The sequence below is a fragment of the Fusarium phalaenopsidis genome, assembly GCF_050370095.1.
Source record: "Fusarium phalaenopsidis strain FUZ10S chromosome Unknown contig_32332, whole genome shotgun sequence".
NCBI lineage: Eukaryota > Fungi > Ascomycota > Sordariomycetes > Hypocreales > Nectriaceae > Fusarium > Fusarium phalaenopsidis.
The window spans coordinates 1,603,108-1,627,729 of NW_028145391.1; the positions used below are offsets into that span (position 1 = coordinate 1,603,108).

The following is a 24,622-nucleotide window of genomic DNA, read 5'->3' on the forward strand; positions in this document are numbered from 1 at the left end:
GTCAAACAAATCAAGAAAAGCAAAGCACCAGTCTATGTGACGCAGGGGGTATCACCAAGTATAGTGTAGTCCTCGACAGTATCCGCCATTCTCGCAACGCGCCGCCGCTTGATGCCACAAGTAAAGAAAACAGGAAGGGACCCAAGCCCTTTTCAAGAAGTGAAGTCAATGACACAGCCTCATAATTCCATCCATAGTACAATCAATCTTTCCTAGTCTATGACAGCTTAAACCTCCGTCACCAGCTGTTCACCCTCGTCGAGCAGCTCTGTAACCTTGCGCAGGTTGCCAATCAGGCTGCGACCGAGACCTCCGAGGAGTAGCTTCTCGGCGTTAGCAGGCAGGCCGAGGTAGGTAGGAGGCTCGCGTTCGGGCAGACGGTGAATCCAAGCCTGGAAGTCCTGGAAACTGGTGCCCGATGGCACAACGAGGCCACCCTCTGGTCCATCGACGAGCTTGTGGTCAACCTCGTAGGCGGCGGGAGTGAGGAACGACGTGACGAGCTGAGAAAGGAGCTTGAAATCTCCTTCATCGTCGATCTTGCCACCATACGTCTCAGTCACAAGGTATCGAAGCATCTCCCATGGGATATTCTGGGGCGCAAGGTTGGTTCGGTTGCCTGCTACGCCGTCGATCCAAGTATCGACAATGTAGGCGGAGCACTCATACTGTTGTTCATGTTAGCCATCAACTCAAGAGAGGCGAGGTCCAGACTTCACTTACATCGCTGTCGTTAAACTCCCAGAATCCCTTCCAGCCAAGGTTTGGCGCATATCGCAGTCTCTCCTGCACAACGGCGTGCAGGAAGGACAGAAGCAGGTAGAGTCGTGTTCTCTCCACGGGGCTCTTGGTAGCCCGCGTGGAAAGGGATGACATCGAGTCCTTCATGTTGGCCCTCACACCAGCAGGCTGCTCGTACATGAGCACGCGGGAGGCTCGGAGCAGGTTGACAGGAATCTTGGGGCTCGACTCCATGGAAAGGAAGAGACGGAAGTCCGAGTGTGGGTTGAGTGACTCCATGCGCTTCTCCAAGCTCTGAAGCCAGGTTGGAGCCAAGTGCACGTTCTTGACCAATACCCATGAGCCGGTCTGGGCGGCGTTGCTGATGGCCTTGTCGGCGCTGGCGAGACCTTCGTTGGAACCCATGGCGATGTTGGTGCACTTGACGCGCATCCTCTCGACCAGGTTGTCCACCTTGTAACTGGCATCGAAGCCGGGGCTCGACACCAGGGAGATTGGCAGTGTGGCAGACACCTGAGTGACGGTCTGCTTCAGGTCCTCGACGATATCAAAGATGTCAGAGCCAAAGACCTGAGCAACGAAGCGTTCGGCGACGGGAACAAATCGGTCCATCCTGAATAGCTTGACGAGCAGGAGGGACAGAAGGGCTTGATCCACGGGTTCAGTCTTCTCATCCCAGATCTGGGGCACAGCGTTCTCGGCCAACTCCTCAGTAAAGAATTTGTCCCAGTCCTCGGTTGAGATGGCATCAATCTTGTCCTTGATAGCACTGAGCTTCTTGGCCTGCGCGAATGCATTCTCTCTGTCATCAGGGTGTGACGAGAGATCTTTGCCCTCAACACGGTTGTCTAGGATCATGTCGATGACAGACTTGTCCATCTTGTAAGGAGAGGCCTGGGCGAGAAGCATTCCCAGAGTGATGCGGTCCTTTTGGAGCAGACCAAGTGCGGTCCGCTTGAATGTGTTGACAAAGAGGTCCTTGACAATGACATCGCGTCTGGCGTTGTGGTCTGTCACGTTGGCGAGGTTCTTGTTGCCGTGGAGCACCGACTGGAAGATGTCGAGGAAGTACTGGAGTGAGAACTGGTAGAAGTGGTTAAGGTAGTGCAGTTGCTCCAGAACAGCAAAGACAGCACTGCAAGATCGGGCAATGATGCTGTACTGCTGTGTGATTTCCTCCACCTCAGCCATGACACCCTCGGTGTTACTCATCTTGGCAGAGATCTCTGCAGCCTCGGTCTTGAGAGTCTCGAGCGTCTCGATGACGTTGTCATCATCCAGAATGTTACCACGAGACTCATTGAGAGCCTGGAGCAGTCGCTTCTCCAGCTGTCGCAGGTGAATCTTGAACTCTCCCTGAAGCTTGATGAGGTTGGAGCGTCGTTCGTCAACATCCGGCCGCTCTGACTTGAGCACATCGTTCAGCGACTGGGTCTGCAGACTGCTCTGAGTGACAGTAAAGTTGACAAAGGTGGTTCGACTGCAGATGTCAGGGGCAAAGGTGGCCGATGGATCACGAGTGGAAAGGTAGAGCTTGAAGGCTGGCGAAAAGTCGATCTCCTGCTTGCCGAGCTGGATGAGAACACGTCCACCAGTTCGTTGACATTCCTTGTTGAGGACGTGGTTGAGGATAGGATCCAGATGCTCGGCATCCTGGATGAGAATGGGGTTTCCGAATCGAAGAGAACTCTCGAGCTGCTTGGTAAAGGTATCGTCCAAGAAGCTCGTCACCGTCAGGCGGCGATCCTTGCATTCCTTCTGCAGGAACTCGGTAACTCGTCCCGAGGGGTCGATGATGAGCGGGTAACGGTTGAAGCGCTTGAGAATGATGGCATTCTCAGTGCACAGATCATCGACGGGGAGGGCATTCTCCTGCCAGCCCAGGCGTTCATCAGCTGTAGACAGGTATTCAGTAACAGGGTTTGGCGACTTGTACTGAATACCAGACAGGTGAAGCTGATGGAACCAGTCGTCCATCATTGACTTTCGGAATGTCTGATCGTATAGACCACTGTACGCCAGGAAAGCCGCAGCCACGAGGACATCTCCGACGAGGGTGCTGATTTGGATTTCGAACGACTTGCTTCCAGCCTCCCAACGAACTCGTTCCGAGGACAGACTGTCGAGGAGTCTGACACTGCGGTCCACCTTGAACTGGACTCGCGACATCTCGGCCTTGATGGCCTGGGTCTCACTGATGAGCGCAGCATATTCGGTCTTGTAGGTGTTGATGCTGGCCTCGAGCTCCGCGATGTTGTTCTGCACAGACTTGGCCTGGGCCTTGGTCTCCAGGGCTTGATCCTCGAGCTGCTCGACCTCGATCTTGAGAGGACCAACCCGGTCGAGAATGTCAAAGTAGTTGACCTGGGCAGCAACCCACTGCACGAGAGGACCGCAAGCCTTGGAAGCGCGGTTGACCTTCTCGAAGGTAAATTCGGGGTTAGACAAGAAGTCGTTGCGCATCTTGTTCCTCAGGCCCTTGGTCATCTGCTTGGCGTTGTCAAACATGAGGATGCTGGCAATGAAGTCGTCCTTTCGCACGATTCCTTGCACCGCCTTCCAGTCGTTGATCCTGTGACCGAGCAAAGTGCATACGGCATCCATGGCAAGTCGAACACCCTGAGGTGGGTTGCCCATGGACCTGACTTCAGTCAGATGTTGACGCTTGATGTTGCTGACACTGGCCTTGGCCTCCTCGACGGCGGGTTCGGCCTTTGCGAGATCCTCCAACACAACCTTCTTCCGCGAGGCAACCTCGGCCTCCTGCTTTTCCAAGTTGGCCTGAATCTCCAGTGAAGTATTCTTCCTCTGCTCTGCCACACGCTGATCAGCAACCATGCGCTGCAGCTTCTCGTTCGCCTCCGCATCCTTCTGCTCCAGTTGCTTCTTCTTCTCCGCTAGGCTCACTCGCAGATCGCGAACCTTGTCCACCGTGTCTCTAAGTTTCTCCAGACCAACGTTCAAGTGACGCTGCTGCTCCTCAAGATCCTCCCGCTTTTCGTTGTAGAGCTTGATGTATTGCGTAACAAAGTCAAGGAAGTGTCGAGGTGTCAAGAAAGTAACCTTGCCCTGTTGCTTGAGCAGCTTCTCATTGTATCGCTGCAGCGAGTAGTGGATGTGCACCATCGAGTTGATAACTGTCTCGCGATGAGAAGGAGGCAGTTGAAGTCCACGGTATGCCACAGGAATGGTGTCAGGACACTCAAAATTGCTTCGGTCCAAGTCGATAGATTGGGTGAGCTCATGACCGACTTGGAAGAGAGCCTGATCAGACCAGTCTCCGAACCAGTTGAGGACGCATCGGTTGAACAAGGCAGGACTGGTCGCAGCCTTTGAGGAGAGGCCATCCTCGGGGGGGTTCATGGTAAACACGACGTGTAGGTTCTTGACGATCTGCTGCGTGAACCACTTGTACAGTTCCTCTGGCGAGTCTAGGTGTAGGTTCTGGCGCTGAGCACCCTCCTTGCAGGCGGTCATGAGGGCTGCGTACTCGTCTCCCTCGAAGAGACCGGGAACTTCGGCGTTGGCGAGCAGGGTATTCATTCTCTCCAGGAAACCCGAGTCCAAGACGTTCGACTCGTCCATGATGAAGCAAATCTTCTCGCCCTTGCAACCGCATCGTCGAAGGACATCTCGAAGATCATCATCAAAGTCCTCAGCAGAGTACTTTCCGTGGACCTTGATCTGGAAGACCTTGAGACCATTCATCCATGCCACGAAGCGAGACAGTGTAGTCTTGCCACTACCACTGACACCAATCAAGATGAGATGACCTTGGGGCTGTCGGAAGACACGGTCGATACGCAGCACGTGCTCCAAGACATCGTTGAAGAGAATCAGGGGCACGTCAACCTCTTCCTCGCAGAAGGTCTTGAGCCTAGCCTTGACAAAGTCTCTCAGCTGCTCACGATCGACCGGGACATAGTTCTTGGACAACCAGTTCGAGAACAGAATAGGGCCTCCAAGTGCCTTCTCCTCATCAATGTTAGGGAAGAACTCCAATGCGATACGTCGTACACTCTCGTCAGTCCACTGTCGTTCCTCTTCAGCCACCAGTCGATCCTGGAAGAGGCGCAGAGCTTCGTGAGCCCAGATTCGGATAAGACCTTCAATGGTCAAGGCCTCCATGGGCCGAATAGCCTCATACACGCCACGGACCCATCGAGTGAGTTCACGAGGGGAGTAGACATAGTGGGGCTGAATCTTGGGTGTGAATCTTTGCTGGGACTCGAGATAGAAGCGAACCATGGCGTGGGTAAGAGGTTCTGCATATCCTCGAAGAGATGGGATGATCTTGAGAACAGCAGAGTTGAAAGTGCCGTAGATCTGGTTCAGAGACAGCTCACCAGGATAGTCGACCATGATGAGAGGAGCATGTCGAAGGAATCTGGCACCCATGGGAGTACGTCCAGCATCAGTAGGAGGGTTGCAAGCACCGACGAACTGGATACGGTCCAGAGTGACCCATGACTTGTCGGATGTTCTCCAGAAACCATTATGCTCAACAAGCTGGCGAAGGAACGAAATAGCGCGTTGCGTTCCATACTTGTCTGGTGCCGGCAAGTTGATCTCATCGCAGAAGATGACAAGCCATCGTCCGATCTGAGTGGGTGAGAGCATAACACCATTCAGCGTCTTCTTGTATTCACAGTACTGCTCAAATGTCTTAATAAGCAAGTCAGGAGTTGTCGCGCTCGAGAAGTTAAGACCAACAACTTCCATGTTGGGCAACTTGCGAAGTGCACTGAACAGAGTCATTGTTTTACCAGATCCAGGAGGGCCACAGAGCAGCAGAGGCTTGTGCTCAGCGAGCCACGAATAAAGAACGTCCTCGTGACGGACAGTGTCCAGTGTGGGAATAACGACATCGGTCTGAGTGATGGAGTGAGTGTTGACTTCCACAGATGGTACCTGGTTTTGCCAAGGAGCCCACTCAGACTTGGGAAGAGTGACGTCGAAATCAATGAGAGAGCTAGTGCCATCAAGAGGGGGCGAGCCAAAGTTGGCCAAGGCACAGATATCATCACCAAATGACTTTCTATCAGCCAGAGGACAGTCGCCAGTGAGTGCCCAAACAAGCGCCAACAGAAGCTTCTTCGAGATGAAGGATTCAATCTGTTCGGACTCGAGAGGAAAGTCGGAGTGCTGGCCATTGTACTCGATTGCGTCTCGGACGGCCTTGTTGAGCAGCGAAAAGAGGGTGGTGAGCACACGAGCGGTTGTGAACTCCATAATGTGATTGTAACCCTCAGCTCGCTGGAGAGCTTGGAGAATAAAGTCCTCGTCGGTCAAGTAGACATGGAGCAGACTGGCAAACTCGCTTTGCACAGCCAGAGTCTTGGCAGGGCTATGTCCCGTAGCAACGCTATCCTCATCCAAGTCCTCAAAGGGAACGCTGCGTAGAGTTGAGAGATAGTTTTGGACCATCATGATCGGCGAGACAGTGTCCTCGCTGAACCAGACCATACCGCAACGACTGACGGTGGCAAGAGTAGCGTACTTGAGTGTCTCGACTTCGAACATGATTCGAACGTTGGGAGGCAGGTTGAGACGTTCACCGTTGGGGAGGGTAAGCAGCTTGTTGTCATCGAGGACACTGTTCAAGTTCTCGACCCATTCAGGATCGACATCACCATCAAAGACGATCCAATGTCTCTTCGAGTCTTCGCCACGCAGGTTGTCGACAATTTTGCGGAGAATGCTCGTGAACAGACCGTCGGTCCACTCACGAGTTGTCGAGTCGAGGTTTCCGTACAGTGCCTCCTTCGACATGACCTTTGAGTCAATCACATGAGACACGCCTTCAACACCTTCGACCTTCTGAAGAGCATCGAGCAGAAGCCTCCAGGCAGCAGACTTTCCGGATCCAGAGTTACCGACCATCATGACACCGTGGTGGATCTTCTGGATCTGGTAGAGCTGGAGTACCTTGGTCATCCAAAGCTCATTGACGACGAGATGACGCTCAGCTGCAAGCTCGCGAATAGCGTTCTCCAGGGCCTCGAGGTTGGCTGGCACGTATTGAACACCAGGGAAGCAGGTTGTTTCAATAGTGGCCATGATGTCAACATCGGACTTGATCAACTTGGGCGCAATAGTCTCCCGAATGCTCTGCACAATAATCTCGGGTTCGACAACTTCTTCGGCACCAAGGCTGCCTTCGCCCAAGCGGGCACGCTTGAGGCCACCAGAGCTGACCAAAACACTCTTCAAAGCACGCAGACCAAAGTCGTAGTGAGCCTGTTTAGACAACTTGCCAGAGCACTGATCGAAGAAGGGAACAGTCTGCTTGGAGAGTTGCTTGGCCTGGTTGAAACCCTGCGAGTAAAGCATAACCTCGGCAATGAGCTCCTTGTCTGGCTTCGACATGGCAACGCTTCGGAAGAGCTTCTTCAAGTTATCGGGGAGGTTGGAACGACCAGCATAGCCAGGGTTCATGGTGATGAAGATACCAGTGTTTTCGTTGACGTGGAGATGGCGGCCGACCAACTCAATCTGAGACTGGTCATCCTCAACACCCTGTTTGAGACCCAGCTGAATGTTCTGGATCTGCTGCGAGACAGCAGACAAGATACGCTCCTCCAGACGGTTGAACTCATCGAAACAACCCCAAGCACCGACCTGGCAGATACCAAGGAAGATACGGCCCATGGCCTGGAAGTCGAAAGTGTCGTCACAGCAGAAGACAAGCGTGAATCGTCCCAGCTGCACACCAAGCGCTTTGACTGATTCAGTCTTACCCGTACCGGCAGGACCATAAGGTGAACCACCCAGTCGTTGGCACAGTGCCTGGGTAAGGGTGAGGAAACATCTATCGGTAAGAGGGGTGCGAACAAGGCGCTCCGGAACACCCAGGTATTCGAAGCCATAGTTGAGCTTGGCGTTGGCCATCTTGATGTACAAGCGATCAAGATATTCGCCCTGGGGTTCGTAGACATAGCGCATTTGCAACTGCCAGAGGTAGTGGCTTGTGGAGTTGGCGTTCGCATTGATAAGCTTCTCGATGGTATCACGCTGGTGGACACATTCAGTAATCAACTGTTCGCACTTCTTCCTCAGGATGACCTCAAGCTCTCCGAGAACGGTGTCAGCAAGAACGCGCAGAACCTCGACTTCACGATCGAAGATAGCCTTGAGCGTCTCGCCGCCAGTGGTAAGAGACTTGTCAACCGCGGTCGTCCAAACAACCTGGGTTGCAAGTACAACAATCTGGCTGGGATAGGCGTCCATAAACTCGTTCAGAGCCTCTCGGTCAATCTTCTCCGATTCAAAGATGGGCGTGTATTGATCAACAGCCTCAGCAAGCAGCTCAGCCAGGGTCGACTTCATGCCACCCTCGAGGAGAGCCAGCCAGTCGTTGATCTTCGGTGTCTTGGCCAAAGAGATATCCTTCTTGAGTCGGACAACCTCGCCTTCTTTGGAAGTGAAGCCAGAAATGACAGTTTCATCGTCCATGACGAGACCTGACAAACCAGCAAACATCTTCTTGAAGTGCTTGGCAATGCGCAGTGTGTCGTTGCTGTTACCAATCATCTCCAGGAGATCCTCGTCACCAACAAAGTAGAATCTGGGGAACGAGACTCGCTCCTTCTCCAGGTATTCACCGAGAGCCTTCTGGATCTTGTTGAGCATTTCTGCGAGTCGCTCAAGAGACTTCTGAACGTTGGGGATGTTGAGAACTTCGAGGACGTACGGCGACTTGTTGGCCTTCTTCATGACAGCCAAGAACTCGCTGTTGATGTTCTGGAAACGTCCCGACTCGATAGGGAGAAGGTGCTTGATATCCGCGTTGCCAGTGAAGACACCCTCAAGGTAGACCCATTGGCGTTGAACATCAATCCACACATCAAAGAGAACATGGACACGGTTGAGTTTGTCCTCCCATGCAACAGCCTCTTCCTCAAACTCCTTGTAATAGGGAGAGTGCTTCATAGCCTGCAGAGAGTTCAGGTTCTCACTGCACTTGGCAAAGAGATCGTCCCAACCACGAATGAGTCGGATCTTGTTCTGGTAGTTGACCATCTCCAAGGCATAGTTCTGCCATGTCTCACGGACTTGCTTCAAGAACTCTTCCAGAGCCATTTCACCCTGAGCCTGGGCAATGATGTCCTTGACGATGACTTCAGTAGCAACCAGGTTGAGGTCCCAGACATCACCAAGGGTCATAGAACTGGGTGAGAAGCGCTTCTGCGGCTTGATTTGCTTGTAGATCTTGTGCCAGTGGCGTTCGCGAATGGCATCAGACTTCAAGTCGGAGAGAATAGAGTTGACCTTGAGGAAGCCGCGAAGAATGCCCTGGACGTGCTCGAAAGCAGCATACTGTCGCATTCTGCTGGGCATTTCCTTGGTGCTCTTGATGAGGTCGTCAACCTTGGATCGAATCTTTCGTGGCTGAACAGCAGTCCAGAGAATATCGCGTGTCTCGTTGAGACTCGCCCAGATGGTGGAAAGGTTAGACCAGACAGACTGGAAGTCGCGGACCTCCTCGAGGGTGGCCTCAAGAGAGGTATCGGGGCTAGCAGGAATATCCAAGGCTTCCTTGGCCTTCGCCACCATCTGAGCATCATCCTGAAGCTTGGAGATACGAGATTCAAAGGAGCTCAGGGTGGCAGATGCAACATCAGGCTGAATGGTTCCAGAGACAGGCTTCTCCTCGTTCCACTGGGCGGCGATCTCAGCAATTCGCTCGTTAATCAACTTGTCCTCGGCGACGATCTTGGCCTGGAGCGCATCAGTCTGATCCTGGACGATTCTAGACTTCTTCTCAAGAATCTCCTTGAGCGCCTCCCATTGGCTGTCAATCTGCTCAATGTGTAGCCAGTCATTGGGGAACTGATATCGTTGCCTGACAAGCGTCGACTGTCCTTGGCGGAACATGTCAATCTCGGGCGCCCACGTCTTGACATTGCGCTTGCAGCTCTGCACAACGGTGATGAACTGGACGGCTTGAGCAGTCGAAGAGGCATCTGAGCTCTGGCTCTCAAGGTGCTTGCGTGCCTTTTCAATCTCTGCATTGATCTCGCGCATACGGTTTCCAAGGCGGCTGGCAAACTTCATGAGAATCTCATGCTGCCATTGATCATACTTCGCATTGACCTTGGTCTGGACTTGGTCGTAATCAATGGTGAGATGGCCAAACGCGCGGCTGACTTCTTGAGTGTCAAAGGTAGACCGCGTCTTGCGGATTTCCTGAAGAAGCTGCAACCATCTAGGGAGCTGCTCGCCGAGAGCGTCATAAACCTGCTCAGACTGAAGATCCCAAAGTGACTGGAACTGAAGCCACTTGTCGACATAGGCACTAACCTCGTGCAGCTTCTTCTCAACAGAGACATAGACACGCTGCAGCAGGCCAGCGCACTCTGAGGGCAAGTCAGTGAAGCGAGGCTCATCATTGGCGGTAGTGGTCAGGCTCATCTGGTATCGAGTCGCCTTGATCTTGCGAAGGTTGCAGACAATTCCGAGCCACTCATGAAGATGGAGGAACCAACTGGCGCGAGCAAACTCCAGAGGGGGATCGAGGTAGATGACTTGGTTGCGCATGGCCAGCTCAAGCACAAGACGCTTCATGGTCGGGCCATCGGGCTTAGCCTCTTCATTGTTGTTGTTGACCTTTCGTCGCAATTCATCATCGGGCGTGTCGTCCTCAAACGCTTCGATCCATGCGTGAACAGCGCTCTGGAGGCGGGTGAGGAGAATCGACTGAACCTTGCTGTTCAGGCCACGCACCCAGAAGTCCAAGTTCACATATTGCTCCAGGTTCAGCTGATCAACGGCAGCCTGGATCGTATCCAAGCGAGTGTGGAAAGCAGCTTCCTCATAGGGGCAGGTATTGAGCTCCTTCAAAGCTTGCTCAACAGTGGCATGAATGAAGTTCAGAGACACAGCCTTCTGCTGGAGAACGGACACAGCAGCTGCAAAACCGCGAATGAACATGCCGTGCTTGCTCTCCGTATTCTTGGCAAGGCCAAAGTCGGTTCCACCAGGGAGAAGTGGTCGTGTTTGTCTATTATCAGAGTAGAAGAGCTCATGCGAGTTGATGAACGACTCCCATCGCAGCGGCACACCTTCACTAATCAACTTGTAGACATCGTTTCGGTAACCATAGAGCAGGACCGACTCCTCACCCATGACCGAGATTTGTCGCAGAGTCTGGGATAGTGTTCTCACGCTCTCCATCAGGCTAACAGCGTAGGGGTACACTCGCTTGGCATCCTTGGACACGGTGGTAACAGCGTGCGGCACAGAGTATGATTGCCAGGTAAGGTTGCGTGTCTCCTTGAAGAGAGTAATGACTTGAGGATCAAAGTTGACAGTGAGCTCAAGGATACCACCAGCAGATCTGACACGAGCAATCTCAAAGAGTTGGCCAGAAATAGAGATCTTGCGTCTACCCACGTCGGCGATCCAAGCCTCGTAGATTCGAGCAGTATCCAGCTTCTGCTTGAAGAGCTCGCTCTCCTCTTGGAGCTTGTGACCTTCGGTGTGCATAGTCCAATCAGGGCCAAGAACAGCCTCGACCTTTCGCATGTAGCCGTCAAGCTGAAACTCGATTTGGCGCGCCCAGATGATGGCACCTGAGACAGGGGGAAGATCGCGAAGCTGAGCCATAGCGTGAGTCTCCGAGTGACCATACTGCTGCTTGAATCGCTCGTGCAGTCCGTTGATTGCTTGCTTGACGTGGTCCATCAGCTGGTTCTGGTACTCCTGGATAGCACCGCGGATCTTAGGCCTGACAAAGAGGGCGTTGAACTTGGAGAAGACTCGGAACATCTCGTTGGCGGTCTTGGCAGTGGCCAGTCGATCTCGAAGTCTGGCAATGATAGAGTTCTCCACCCGAGTCGTGCGCTCGTTGTAAAGATTCTCAGCTCGTACCCAGCGTTCCTTGCCCTGGTCGGTAACATCCAGCAGGTCGACATTATGCAGAGCCTCCCAGGCCTGCTTGACCTCCTCAACGGCGTCCACATCGCCCATCTCCTCCATGACGATGCCGTTCGAGCCCGTTGTCTCAGTGACACCGGGGATAGTCGCCTGAGGGCCAAGGACGTTGATGATCGTCCGCTGGAGCTGCTCGTGGTTGTCACGGAAAGTGCTGACGTACTTGATCCTCGACTCAAGCTCCGAGTGTTTCTTGTTGATCTTGATAGGGATAAACTTCTCGTTTCGACGTCGGGTCACTTCTCGGGCCACGTTGGTAAACTCCTTGACATTCTCCTCCCAGGTACGGAAAATGTCGTCGCAAGTCTGCATGATGGTCTGGAACTGCTGGTAGTCCAGGTTGACCAGCTCAGTTCCCGGTAGCAGTCGGTGAAGCACTTCGTCGAGATCGGCCGAGATGGCTTCAACCAGTGGCAGAGCCCTGCGGATCGGATAAGGGCAAATCCTCAGCTTCTTGTTCAGATGTCCAAAGATCTGCGCGATAGCCTCCTGTGCCTTGGAAAGCGAGGTAGCAGAAAGCAGCTCATCAAGAGGGAAATCACGCATGAGCTGGTTGTACTTCTGAACCTTGTCCATAGCTTCCTTAAGACCAGTGTCAGCCGTGAAACTGACGGTGGCCTGGAAACGCTTGGCATGCTTGAGGATCTCGAGCGTCAGGAGCACACCCTCGCTCCTGAGCTGACCCTCGATACCCTCCAAAGCCGATTCCATGGACAGCCAAAAGTTGACCTCCTGACTCGCAGTGTTGAACTCCTGGTTCGCATTTGAAGACGGGTCCTTGGTCAACTTGGTGATGCCCTGGATGGACTTGATCCAGGTGTTGACGTTGGCCTGCAGCCGGTTGAGGAACGTGCTGTCCTGGAGGAGATTCTGGGGAATCGCATCGAGAGAGGGTCGGGTATGGCGAGATTCGGCATCGTCGAGGACATTCTGAACGATGGAGTGAAAGGTGAGCGAGATCTCGGGAATATCGACATTCTGCTGAAGATGGAGCAGACTTAGTTCCAGGTCGTTGAGTCGCTTCTTGGTGACTGGAATTCCCGTCTTCGCATCAACATCCGCCCTTCCTCTCGACCCGTTGGCCAACTGCTGGCTCTTGGTGTTGGCGTCAAAATACGGCACCAAGGCGTGGTGGACCTGAGAATGAAGAACCTCCCAAGGGGAGAGGGCCGTACCCTGCTCTCCAACTCCGGCGTTGAGAGAGGCAGGGCCAGGCAGATTAGTAATAAATATTTGAGATGTAAGCGGTCGTGTCGGGTCTATAGGTTGAGGAGATTTGATAAGGACAAGAGAGGAGACGGTTGTCGGGGACGAAGAGATCTCGGTAGAGAGGGTGTAGTTGTAGGTAACCGGCGCTATCAAACATCAGCAAGACTACACAACATGGAAAGCTTCACGTGGACGAACCAGCAGGGTCAGCTCCGGCCTCTACAGCAGATGGGTTTGCGATATCCTTCTGGATATAGAGCACATTCTGGCTATCGCTTGCAAACCGCGTGCAGCGCGAGACGGTCTCGCCATAGCGGGCCTTGTGCAACAGACTTCCCAGCTGCTCGAGTTCGTCGCGGGTGGCGCCGAGGGCGATCTCGCAGACGGCAGCGAGATGCTCAACCACGCGTTCGGGCTCGATGGTCGGGAACGGCGCGGCAGCTGTAACGCCGTTGGCGGAGCTCCCAGTGCTCGGCGCAGCAGCCGAAGTGACCTCCATAATGGCAGGAGGGTGCGGTATGGGAAAGAGAGTAGATGGAGAAGGCTTAGTAGCGCCCAGTCATCTCCAAAAGATCGGCTCGCGGAGGGTTGAAGGACGCAAACGAGGGGAGTCGGTGATGGAGGGACGAGGAGCTCAAGGCGGGCAAGCTTGCGTAGATTATCGAAAACAAACTCAGCGACGGCGTACAATGGGCTCAGAGGCTAAAGGAGCGTGGTGTCGATGATGGCAAAGGCGGAAGTCGCAGAGAGGTATTACGCAGTGGTAGGTAGGGGTTGATGAGATGAAGTTCCAGTGTCCACCAAAGGAGTTCGGTTGTTGACTTTGGACTGGTTTGGATAGCCAAGGGCGCTGTGTCTCTGCCGGATTTACGCGACTAGGTCCAGGGGAACCCCTGCCGCGACTGGACTGGACGGCATGTGTCGTCAGGAGGCGTGCACCCACACAGAAATCGAAATGGAAGCCCGCCGACCGGGCCCAATAATGAACACAGGAGGCACCTGCACTGAAGCACACGCTGTAGCCCGCTGAAGCCCACTACAGCATGGACGCCGTCTGGTGGAGCACAGCGCCCATCCGCCAAATCTGCGACAAGCTGCCACACGCGACCTCTGATTGGCCTCACATCTCGCGACAAGGGGGGCTCCCCAGGATGGGTCGGGTCATGCCAGGTTGGCGTTTTGGCGCAGGGGTCGCATTGGTCGTCCCAAGGAAATGAAAGAACTCCAGCAAGGGTTTTGATTGAATGCTACGCTTTTTAAATGTGCGTCTGCCTTCAACGACAATCAGTCACTGCAAGGCAAAGCAAGGACACTCACCATCCGGCTCAGTCAGAGAACTCACTGTAGGAATGCTCTACGTCCATCCCAACTCAAGAACATGCTCGTGCATACACATACCCGCTAACGAGACTCCATCTACACGCAGCCATGGTGGACGGGCTGCGGCTGGTCCCTAACTCAAACCTTGAGTTGAGCCACAACTCACAGTGTTGAAACCCCACTATCCTTCTTCACAACCTTGAACCAGGTTACTTCTATCCAATACAAAGCACGCACAGCAGACAACAAAGGGTGCGTCAGCCGAAACGTCTCCTCCCGCTCCAGTGGCGTCCAAGCTTGTCTACTACATACACGCTTCCATTAGTTCAGTCCGCACATTGCTTCACACAATGACTACCTCTTGATAGAACTTGCATCATTTAACGAGGAATAATCCTCAACTACATGCTAACATTTCTAATAAAGGTACCTAACCACGAAACCAATCATGTACACAGTCGTCCTCTCACCATTCCCGACCGACAGAACTCTTTTCCCTCCTAGAACCAGAAGCACAAGAAAACGTCATAATCTTAAGCCATCTGAAAACATGACAATGCCTCCCAACCCAGCTTCAACCCGTAAATCCCCCAAAATCCCAGTCTCTCCCGTCAAGTTCGCGAAAGCATCTCCCAAACAAACAAGACCAGTCCCAACGCCCTTGTAAACCATTGTCCAGTCATCCATAACCCGCCTTCGTGCCATGCAGACCACTAGACCGACCAATGCGCCAGATCGAGACTCTACACACTACCTAAGGTAAGTAGTTAGGTACCACCTAGGCTTGGGAGCCCCCGCCTCCGTTGCCGCCTGCAAGCCTCTGCCGTTGAAACATGACCCGCTCGTTACAAATGTCGATAAACTCTTCAAACTTGGCGATCGTGACTTGTTGCTCTTCCAGTTTAGTCTTCAGCTCGCCGATTTCTTTGTCCTTTTCCTCCTCCATCTTCTTCATGTCTTCTCGTGCTTTTGCAAGCTCACGCCTCAAGTCTGCGCGTATGCGGTCTTCGGGTGATTGATGAGGTTTGCTGTATATCGCAGGTCTGTTCTCTGCCAGGCCAGTCGCCACTTTCTGAGGGTTGCGGTTGATAGCTGCACGAGCATTATATATGTCTCTCGGGAGCAAGTGACAATCAGGGTTAGCGGTTTGCAAAATCTGCAATGTCTCTGAAACCCCAGCACCTGTTTGTCAGTTAGTATGAAATTGACTGTGCTTATATGAAAGACTGACCGTTTTCTTTGAGTTCCTTCACTGCAGCAACCATCTTGCTGTCAAGCTTTCGAGCAGCAGGGTGGTGTGAAGGGCTCTCACTAGGACCGTGGTTGTGTGAGAGATGGGTAGGGTCCGGGCGATATCGAATTGTCCACTGGGTTCGCTGCTCAATGGCGAAGAACCCAAAGGGGCAATCGCATTTCCGGGACGACGTTTTGCGCTTTCGGCACTCGGGGCTAACACGGCTCGGCGGCTTGCCTGCACGATCACAGACAAACAAAACTTTCTTCAATCCCGGTACGGTCTTCTTCGAGCGGCCGATAACAATGGCATAGCCGACAGACGTACAGTACCGAAGCACGGCTTTCTGCACAGCTTCAAGGGTAGGGTAGCTTCCACCTTCCGGTGGGGGCGACATCATCTCGCCCAGCGGCTGTTGGGGGATGTAGTTGGGGTCAGCAAGCAACTTCATATCCAGGCCTCCCGACTCTTCGCCGTTGTTGTGACTATCAATATCCATTGCTTCATCTCCGTTAGTCTCCTGCTTCTGTGGAGGGGCCTGCTGTTGCTGTGTCTGAGGCGCGGCAGCTGGTGCAGGAGGCTGTTGAACTGGCTCTGCAGGAAGCGACTGTTGCTTCTGTTGCTGCTGAACCTGCTGTTGCTGAACCTGTTGCTGATCTCGCTGGTCCCGCTGCTGATCCCTCTGAGACTTCTGGGGCTTCGGCTGACGTTGTGCCTGCTGGGATTGTGTCCGTTGTGGCTCCTGCTGCTGCTGATGAGGAAGCTGCTGTTGCTCTGGGGGCTGAGGAGTATGGATTTGTTGCTGCTGGGAGTGGAGCTGAGCTTGTTGCTGATGTTGCTGCTGCTGCTGATGGTGTTGCTGCTGCTGCTGTTGGTGTTGTTGCTGCTGAAGCTGCTGATGTTGCTGCTGCTGTTGCAGATGTTGCTGTTGTTGCTGCTGCTGATGTTGTTGTTGTTGCTGCTGCTGCTGCTGTTGCTGCTGCTGCAATTGTTGTTGCTGTTGCAATTGCTGTTGATGCTGATGCTGCTGCTGCTGTTGTTGCTGCTGTTGCTGCAACTGCTGGTGCTGTTGATGTTGCTGCTGCTGAAGCTGATGCTGCAGTTGTTGATGCTGCTGCGTCTGAGCTTGCTGCTGGCTTGACTGCTGCGGCAGAGGGGGCGAAGGAGCTTGGGGCTTAACCTGAACCTGCCCGAGTTTTGGCGTAGGCTGAGTCTGTTGAGATGGAGGCCGCTGCTGTGGAGAGCCCTGGACATGGTGTGGGTGGTGGGTTTGCCGAGGCTGGTTGAGCGGGTGCGAAGGGTGACTCAAGTGTTGGTGGTGCAGCTGCTGCTGCTGCTGTTGTTGATGGTGGTGGAGTTGGTTGGGAACAACTTGCCCGAGAGTAGGGAACATCATCTGCCCACGCGGCGGCGGAACAGTTCGCGTGTTTGACACGTCGAGTGGACTCGGCACAGCATTGGACATGTGCGAGGAGGAGGAACGCGAGGAGCCATTGGGAAGATTACCAGTCACAGGATTCGGGTTGGTGAAGAGATGTTGGGGATAGCCAGATGGCTGCTGCGGTGCATAGGCCTGAGACTGGTACGGAGACGCGGAGTGAGGCGCTGGTGATTGCTTATTCTGCTGGCTCGGATGAGGAGAGGGATATGGATTGCGGCGAATGCCAGCCTGGGGAAAGTTTAGGCCAGCATGGGGATTTGATCCCGGACGCAGACTCGACATGTCGTCTCGTCAGGCCCCGGCAGAGGAGCCGGATTACAAACGCGAGAATTGGGACGCGCGGGGAGCAGAATCTGGGGTCGGCAAGGTTGGAGGGGACGGCGGAGGTGTTGCTATCGTCGTTCGGCCGCGGCGAAGCGAGCGGGAGGAGGGTGCGTGAAGAAGAAGTGACGTGACGTGATGTGACCCCGAGAGTCGATGAAGGGAGCGGGTTCGGAGTTGCGTGACTGTCGCGAGTCGTCCCCCGGTGATGATGAAGTCGGTCGGTCGTCGGTCGGTCGAGGCCAGGCGGTGTCGTGGCCCGTTGCCGAAGCCGAAACGCGGCAGGCGTAGCCGGAGACGGTGACCGGTGACAGTGAGCAACCCAAGGGACGAGACCGTGGCCTTGACCTTAGATCTGGCCGGGCACGTAGGTGCGATACGGAGCGGAGCGCGGTGGTGTGCGGTGCGGTGCGGTGCAGTGTAGTTCGGATTGCGGAGCGTGTGGCCTTGCGTGGGAAGCAAGCAAACCCTGGGGCCCAAGGATCTTTGGGGGTGTCGATAATGGAGCAGCTGGGTTTGGGATGGGGGGAGGAGGCGTGGAGTTGTGGTTCAGCAGAGGCGTGAATAAAATTATGGAGAGGGACGAGCAGCCCGCCCGCAGCCCGGAAAAAAATTTTGGCCTGCCTGCCTAGGTGCTCCTGCCTTGCCTGCCTGGCGTGACGAGGTTACGCGCCGGGGGGGGTAGGGCAAGCGGGAAGGGGGACCAAAGAGAAGGAAGTGGGTGAGCAATTGGCAGGGGGGGAGGGGCGAAGGGGAAACAGAGAACCCGGGGCAGAGGGGAAGAGAGCTGGAGTGAGGGTGAGAGGGGAGGGGGGGCGCGTGAGAGCAAGAGGACAATGTGGAAGGGGGGAGGTGAGGCAGAAGGGAAGAAGCCGGTACGAGAGAGGGGAGGGAAAAAAGCCAGCCAAGGGTGCGCAGAAGACACGCCTTTGCCTTGGGTGCGTGCCCGAGAGAGATGGAGAGAGCAAGGACACAGAGGGGAAGGGAGGGAGTGGCAAGTGTGCAGGTGCAAGGTGTGTGTCCGTTGTCAATGTTTGATTGTGGGGGGCAGGGAGTTTTGCTTGATTTCTTCTGGGCGGCGTGGCGTTAGGCGTCGGCGATCTGAGAGAGTGCGAAAGAGGTGAGGTCGAGACGTCGGGAGGAGGAAGAAAAAAATTGAGCCCCTGCCACTGGTTGGTTGGCTTGGTTGGTGGTTGGGGTGTCTATTTTTTTTAGCAGGTCCTTTCGGCAGTCGAGAGAGTCTCATCAGAGGGCAAATGAGGCGGGATGAAAGAAGATTGATTTGCTAGCGGCAATCATTCGTTTCGCTCGCCAATATCAACCGAAGAGAAGAAGAAGCAAGCAACGATCACAGGTGACCCCGGACTGGCTGAAAGTAAAAAAAAAAAATTAAAAATAAAAAAAAAAAACACAAAAACGCGACACCTAATTCTCGTCGGTCGTGTTTGTTGCCTTCCTGTTGTCGCCCTAGGTGGCTTTTTTCCCACTACGTACTCCCCTTTGACGGGACACGTGACGCCATCCCTTTCCCGCCTGCGCGCCTTGGGCGCTGCCCGCCTTACCTTACGTGACCGACCGTCTCACTCAGCCAACCAGCATCTATTATTAACAGGAAAACTTTCCCGAGCATTCCGCTGCAGAAGGCAGAGAAAGGTCTCACACGAGAGACACGCACGCACGCACAAACACACTCCCTGCCAAGTACAAGACGCGTCGTCATTGGCGTACTTTCCATCATTTCAAGCCATAGCGTCTCCCGATCTGAAAAAGAGCCTCACCCGATTTGTAATGCAACAAAATGCTAATGTACTTGCCGTGCTGTTGAAATCGCCTCATATTCCGAAACCGAGCGGCACATCAAACTCGATGCCATCAAACAGTGTCTCGTCTCACAGCCCCCCGGGCATCCGTCATGCTCACAGGCCCACCCTAGAGCTTAGCACGAGATGCATTCATGGCACCGCTGCTTCCGAGATACGAACATGGCCAGGGGTTTGTGCTTCGATTGGATCTGGGATTTCGCTTGACGTCGATATAGGGTATATTAATAGCTTTGTGACAATCCGATTTCGGTTTCAGAGCAGCATGGCTCATGTGAGGTGGAATCATAGCGAAAGTTTCAATTTCCCGTTGACACCTTGAAACAATGCGTTGGAGCTGATTCAACATTCCATCTTCAGACGCATCATTCATGATTCAACAATCATTTTCATGGGCGTCATCCTGTCTCCCTCTCTGGATTAAAGACTTGAATATGCACCTCCCTCGTCAACCGTTGATAATCACCAAGTCGTACGCAGCACAGCCATGCATCCTTGATTAAAGTAGATCCGAGCATTCGTTGCTTACATTGAGTTAAGCCCACTTCCACTGTTGTCATCAGAGGCTGTACCGAGGCCCTTTCTCGTCGTGCAACCCGCACATTGTTCACACGTGGCATGTATACAAGCTTTCATCTGATCGAGGTAACTGTATTTCCTCCTTGGTAAATCTCATAGTTGAAACTATATGCTCTTGATGTAGTTCATCCTATAGGCTGTTTCCGTGTCTTGTGCAGCTCATCATGCACTATCCCAATTGTGGTATCTTTTCAAAACAGGCGATGCTACGCCCGTGACAATTCCAAAACGCCATATCCGCTGTATATGTATAACGTATAATAAGGAGAGGAAGAAGGATAGTAATGGCCTCCTCGAAAGCGAGGTAGACCTCAGTGCGTCAAAGTCATTATGTCATTCCACCTTGCGTCGCTTCTTCGGCCGTCGCGCACCCTCTTGCCCGTCAACGAAATGGCCCTTTTCGATCTGGTGCTGCCGCAAGTTGTCTGGTCGGTTCTTGTACTGACTGGTACAGCCTGGGAATGGGCAGCGGTAGATCTTTGGAGGTGACGTCGCATGCTGCAGCTTCTTGTGCTTGGCCATGCTTCCGCTGAACCAGCGAGGATCACCCTCTGGCCTATACCCGCAGATATCACAGCAGCTGTTCGACTTGACCTTGGTCGAAGAAGATCCCGCCGCGGCCGGCGACGGTGGTGAGTTTGCTGCCGTCGAAGGTCCACGTACCGACGTCGTATCCGCCGGGGTGGGGAGTGGTTGTGGGTTCAGTGTGTAAGGGTCGATAGTGTCTGGCATGGCCGGGAAATCAATGGGAGCGTCTGGATTAAATGCACCATTCTGGTTAAAGCCGAATGGGTCTGGGGTAATAGCTTCAAAGAATTCGTCGATATCGAGTGCCGAAATTGCAGGTGTTGCGTTTGGTACCGGTTGAGCCAGTGTATTAATGATCGTTTCAATAAACTTGACGCCGTGATGATAATAGGTTGACCGAGTATGTGTTTGGGGAATGTTTTGGTGATACAACGAGTCCATCTGTTGTCTAACGTGTTCGATATAGTGATCAAAGTAGATATCCGAGGGCAAACACATCTGTTGCGATCAAGTTAGCAACTAAGTTTACCCCCTTGGCATGAGACTAGCTTACCTTTCCAGCATGCATCAGTTCGAGTTCCAGGCGCCGCAATGTCGATACAAAGTTTGAGTTGACACGTTGGACTAGGTTGTCCAGACTGGCAGCGAAGGCGGGGATATCAGTGTACGGTTGGAAGCTATGCTTGAGCATAAAGTTTGTAGCAATAGCATATGGTGAACCGACGTGCATAGCCATAGAGGGATCGTGAACGTGTTGCATGTAAAGCCCAGACGCCTGAGTCTCAGGCTCATCCATAACCTGGATAGTAGCATATTCCAGCTGATCCAAGAAGTACCGAGAGACAAACGCCAGAGAGTCGTTGGGGACAGGTGCCGATTCACGTTCCTTGCCCTTCAAGCTCGATGACTGTAACACAGAGGGAGAAGAGGCCTTGGCCCTTACGAGCTTAACGACTTCCGCTTCAGTCATGTCGGCGGGCTTCCACAAAGCATCGACGATTTGGATGTAGTGTTGGCGAACTTGACGATCTGAGAACCAGGCACTGTACGACATTGCTTGACCAAAGAGATCCGTTGACCGATTGGGAGCATCTTGCTCATGAACGACAAGGGAGAAGCAGTAGACCAGGTGAACGAAACAGAGAAGCTTTACGGGAGTGGTTGGCTGACGGCCTTCGAGTATATCGGCGAGAGTCTCGAGACCGTTGGTGGCTATCGAGTGCGCCGACATGGATCGAAGTTGGCTGACGAGAGGGTTCTTGGTCACTTGTTGTAGCTTGGTCATGGACTCGGCGACGTGCATCTCAAGAGCACCCCACGCTGTGCCGACAAGTGACCGAGGGTTGTGGTAGTATCCAACCGTCGGCACCGCCTGCGCGGGAGGTAGTGAGGGTGGCATTGTGGCATTGTTGTCAGTGAGGGCGAGGTTGGATCCAAGTGAGAAGTCTGAGGTAGGAAGGGGAGAGTCGTTCAAGGTAAAGATGGGTTGGTCAAGTGCAAGAGGGGGTTGAAGAGAGTCATCGTTAGACAAGGCACCAAGCATAGGCATATCTGCGGGGAGCTCCGGGACGTAGGAGTCATAGGACTCTAATGGCTCGTTGTTGTAGGTGCCCCAGTCCTTGGCCGTGGATGCCTTGCGGGATATGGCGAACGAGTTCGTCCTGAGGAGGCCTCCTGGGCTTGCTAGGTCGTCCGCCGGCGAAGTCAAAGTGGACTCGAAGCCCGTCGTCCTCGCCCAAGGCCCTGACCAGGCAGAGACGGGCGAGATGTTGTAGCTCGCCGTGCTCAGGGTGCTGTTTGTGCTCGCCGTCGAGTTGGTGCTGGCGGTCGAGCGGACCGATGTGCTAGGGGCAACTGCACCCTTGCTTCGGGTCTTTTGTTGTCTGCGGTACTCATCCAGGTCCGTTGTACGGATATGGAGCTGGAGGACGGGCCGCTCCGGTCCTACATTGGCACCAGGGTCGATGAGGTTCACTGGAGCCACTGTATCTGGGAGAGTGTTCCAGTCAAGGAGGGGCTCACACAGAGTCGCGCCTGATTCGAGCTCTGCGGGGTGAGTAGGCAGAGGTTGGATAGGCAGCGGCGGGATGCTGGGGGTAGGCATGGGGGCCGCAACGGGAGCGGCGTCTGCCTCACCCTCATCCTCCACAATAGTAGGCAGCGCTATCTCGCACGAGTCGATCTCGTGAATCTCGTTCGAGTACAGTTCAACCTCTGGCGGGGCCACAGCTGAGTCGTAGCTTGGGGGCGCTTCCGTATCGTCAAGGTCCAGGTCGAGGTCGCCCAGGGTCGAGTTCTTGGACTTGTGGCCGAGGGAGCTGAAGAAGTTCTTGGCCATGGACATGATCTTTCTCCTCCTCGACGGGTGGCCCAGGCACCGCTTGCACTTGGAATCGGTGAAGCGCTCGGGCTTCTCGCACTCATAGCACCAATACTCACCGGCGGCGAGCCAGTCACAGGTGTATAGATGCTGGAGCATCAACTCGTGGTTGGGGAATCGCTTGCGGCAGCGCAGCATTGGACACTCCCGTTTCTCCTGGGCAGACATCTTGTCGCATTCATTGCGCTTGACGGCGGTCCAGACGATGAATCGATGAAGAGCGCACTCATCGCGTGCCGTATCACGGGTCCTAACACGCAATGAGCCTCATCCCATGTAGCATGAGAGAACAGACAAGACAACTAGGAAACGAGACGAGGTAGATGTGAGGAAATGTTCATCTCTTACACGCAGGCGGTCGACGATGCTTCACTGTCATCCAACATTACCGAAACCGAGGCGGAGACTGACGACGAGGTCGACTCTGTGCTCGAACGTCGAAGACTTAGACGGTGACTGGGGCTCCGAGTGAGTCGGCGTAGGGCTGAAGGGCCCGAACCGGGGCCTATCCCATCCAGGGACAGACGCTTCTTGGTCTCCATTGATGGAGAAGCGTAACCGGGACTTTGGTTATAAGAGTATAGGATTAGATGGGAGGTGGATGGGGATAGGACAATGGCTCGTGGGGACTGGACGGGACTCAAACAAGCCAGGGGGCGACGAGGACTGAAGCGAGAGGGGCAACCAGAAAAAAAAGGAGGGTATCGAGGAAACGAGAAGCTAGAGGCCTTCCTTATCCGCCACCCATGGTCATGATGTTTTTGTTTTATTCTCCTGGAGCGTCGAAGCTGAAGCCGGGAGGCAGCTGGCGATCGAGGTCCTAGGGCGAATGAGAGGAGGGTGTAGGACTCGAGAAGGGCCTAGGACTTGAGGCTGGTTGTGGTGGACCCGCGCGCCAGCTGGGGGGATATGCTGGGGGGGATATGCTGGGGGGTGGGTGGGATGCTTCAGATGGAAGCTTGCTTGCAGTGCGTGCAGCGAAGGGTCGAGCGATTCAAGAGCTTTGGTGCAGCGATAGCTCCGATCAAATGGACAAGGGTCTTGGTCTTGGGACGGTATGTGTCTCGCTCAGGCTGTTTTTGCCTTCTAACAACAAGTGCAGACGCTTGTCTCGTCTTGTCCGGAGCGCACAGATGAGGATGGAGAGTTAGTAGAGGGAGAGGACGCGGCAGGAGAAAGGTCAAGTCAGCCTGGCCTGGCACTTGCACAGCACAGCACAGCTCACTCGCTTTCTCTGCCACTGACAAACCGTCCAAGCTCCATCATTCGCTCCATCCACCCAATCCATGGCCTCCCTCCCCTCCAATTGCTGGCCCCTGCTCATCCATCCATGGGCCACGGATGGGGGATGCCCGGGGATGGGGATGGGGGGGCTTAGGCAACGAGGCGGACAGCGACCTGCTGCGCCCACCATTTCCGGCCCCCAGACTGACGACGTGAGGTGGATTCAAAAGAATGCCCTGCCCGCGCTGACGCAGAACCCAGTGGAGTTTAAACAAGTCCGGGATGCGGCGGGCGTTGTGTGGCGCCGCTCCGGTTCGACAGACAGACTCTCTCATCCATTCGACGGGTATCCCGTCCTCAACCTTGCGGACGGTGGACTTAGCCATGACGACAGCAGTCTTCGTATCCAGTGCTTCCCTCTCAACTAAGATCGGGTCACGCCGCGCTTGGCGTAAAACGGGAGAGCCGTTTATCTTCTCCTTCTTTTGACTTTGGACTAGACGTTGCGTCATGCCGAACTCGATCGTGCGCTCGCTCTCGCACTTGTTCTATTCTGGTTGACACCAACAGCTCAATTACCCAAACGGGCCACCCCAGATCTCCCACTCTATCTCGTCACTTGGGACCAACCGGCATTTGATGAATCTCCCCACGCATACTCAAAAACATCATTCGCAATGAATACTCCATTCGATTTTTTTTACACTGTCGCCCGAGATGCACACGACTCTCTCACTCAGACTAGATATTTACATACCATGTATCGACCGATACTTGCGTCATCTCACCCGGAGTTCCCCATGCCTCTAGGGTGGGAAAAAAGAAAAAAACGCCTTACACAAATGGTCCGCCTACTGGGCGCTCAACCACAACGGCTGCCACCTGACATG

The 24,622-nt window shown here is 54.1% G+C and overlaps 3 protein-coding genes across 3 annotated transcripts; all 3 read right to left on the reverse strand.

The window, feature by feature from the left end:
- Positions 1–227: 227 nt before the first annotated feature.
- On the reverse strand, positions 228–13,384 carry LRP88_13497 (dynein heavy chain, N-terminal region 1-domain-containing protein; the record flags this gene model as incomplete). The annotated part of the gene is made up of 3 exons (XM_083249860.1): positions 228–668; positions 724–13,031; positions 13,084–13,384. The coding sequence occupies 3 exons, from the start codon at positions 13,382–13,384 to the stop codon at positions 228–230; spliced, it is 13,050 nt and encodes a 4,349-aa protein (XP_083094194.1).
- A 1,599-nt stretch (positions 13,385–14,983) lies between these two features.
- Positions 14,984–17,162, reverse strand: LRP88_13498 (uncharacterized protein; the record flags this gene model as incomplete). The annotated part of the gene is made up of 2 exons (XM_083249861.1): positions 14,984–15,387; positions 15,437–17,162. The coding sequence occupies 2 exons, from the start codon at positions 17,160–17,162 to the stop codon at positions 14,984–14,986; spliced, it is 2,130 nt and encodes a 709-aa protein (XP_083094195.1).
- Positions 17,163–19,933: 2,771 nt separating this feature from the next.
- LRP88_13499 (uncharacterized protein) lies at positions 19,934–23,050 on the reverse strand (the record flags this gene model as incomplete). Its single annotated transcript, XM_083249862.1, has 4 exons — positions 19,934–20,626; positions 20,682–22,485; positions 22,564–22,758; positions 22,857–23,050. 4 exons carry the CDS (start codon positions 23,048–23,050, stop codon positions 19,934–19,936), a joined length of 2,886 nt encoding a protein of 961 aa, XP_083094196.1.
- Positions 23,051–24,622: the final 1,572 nt, after the last annotated feature.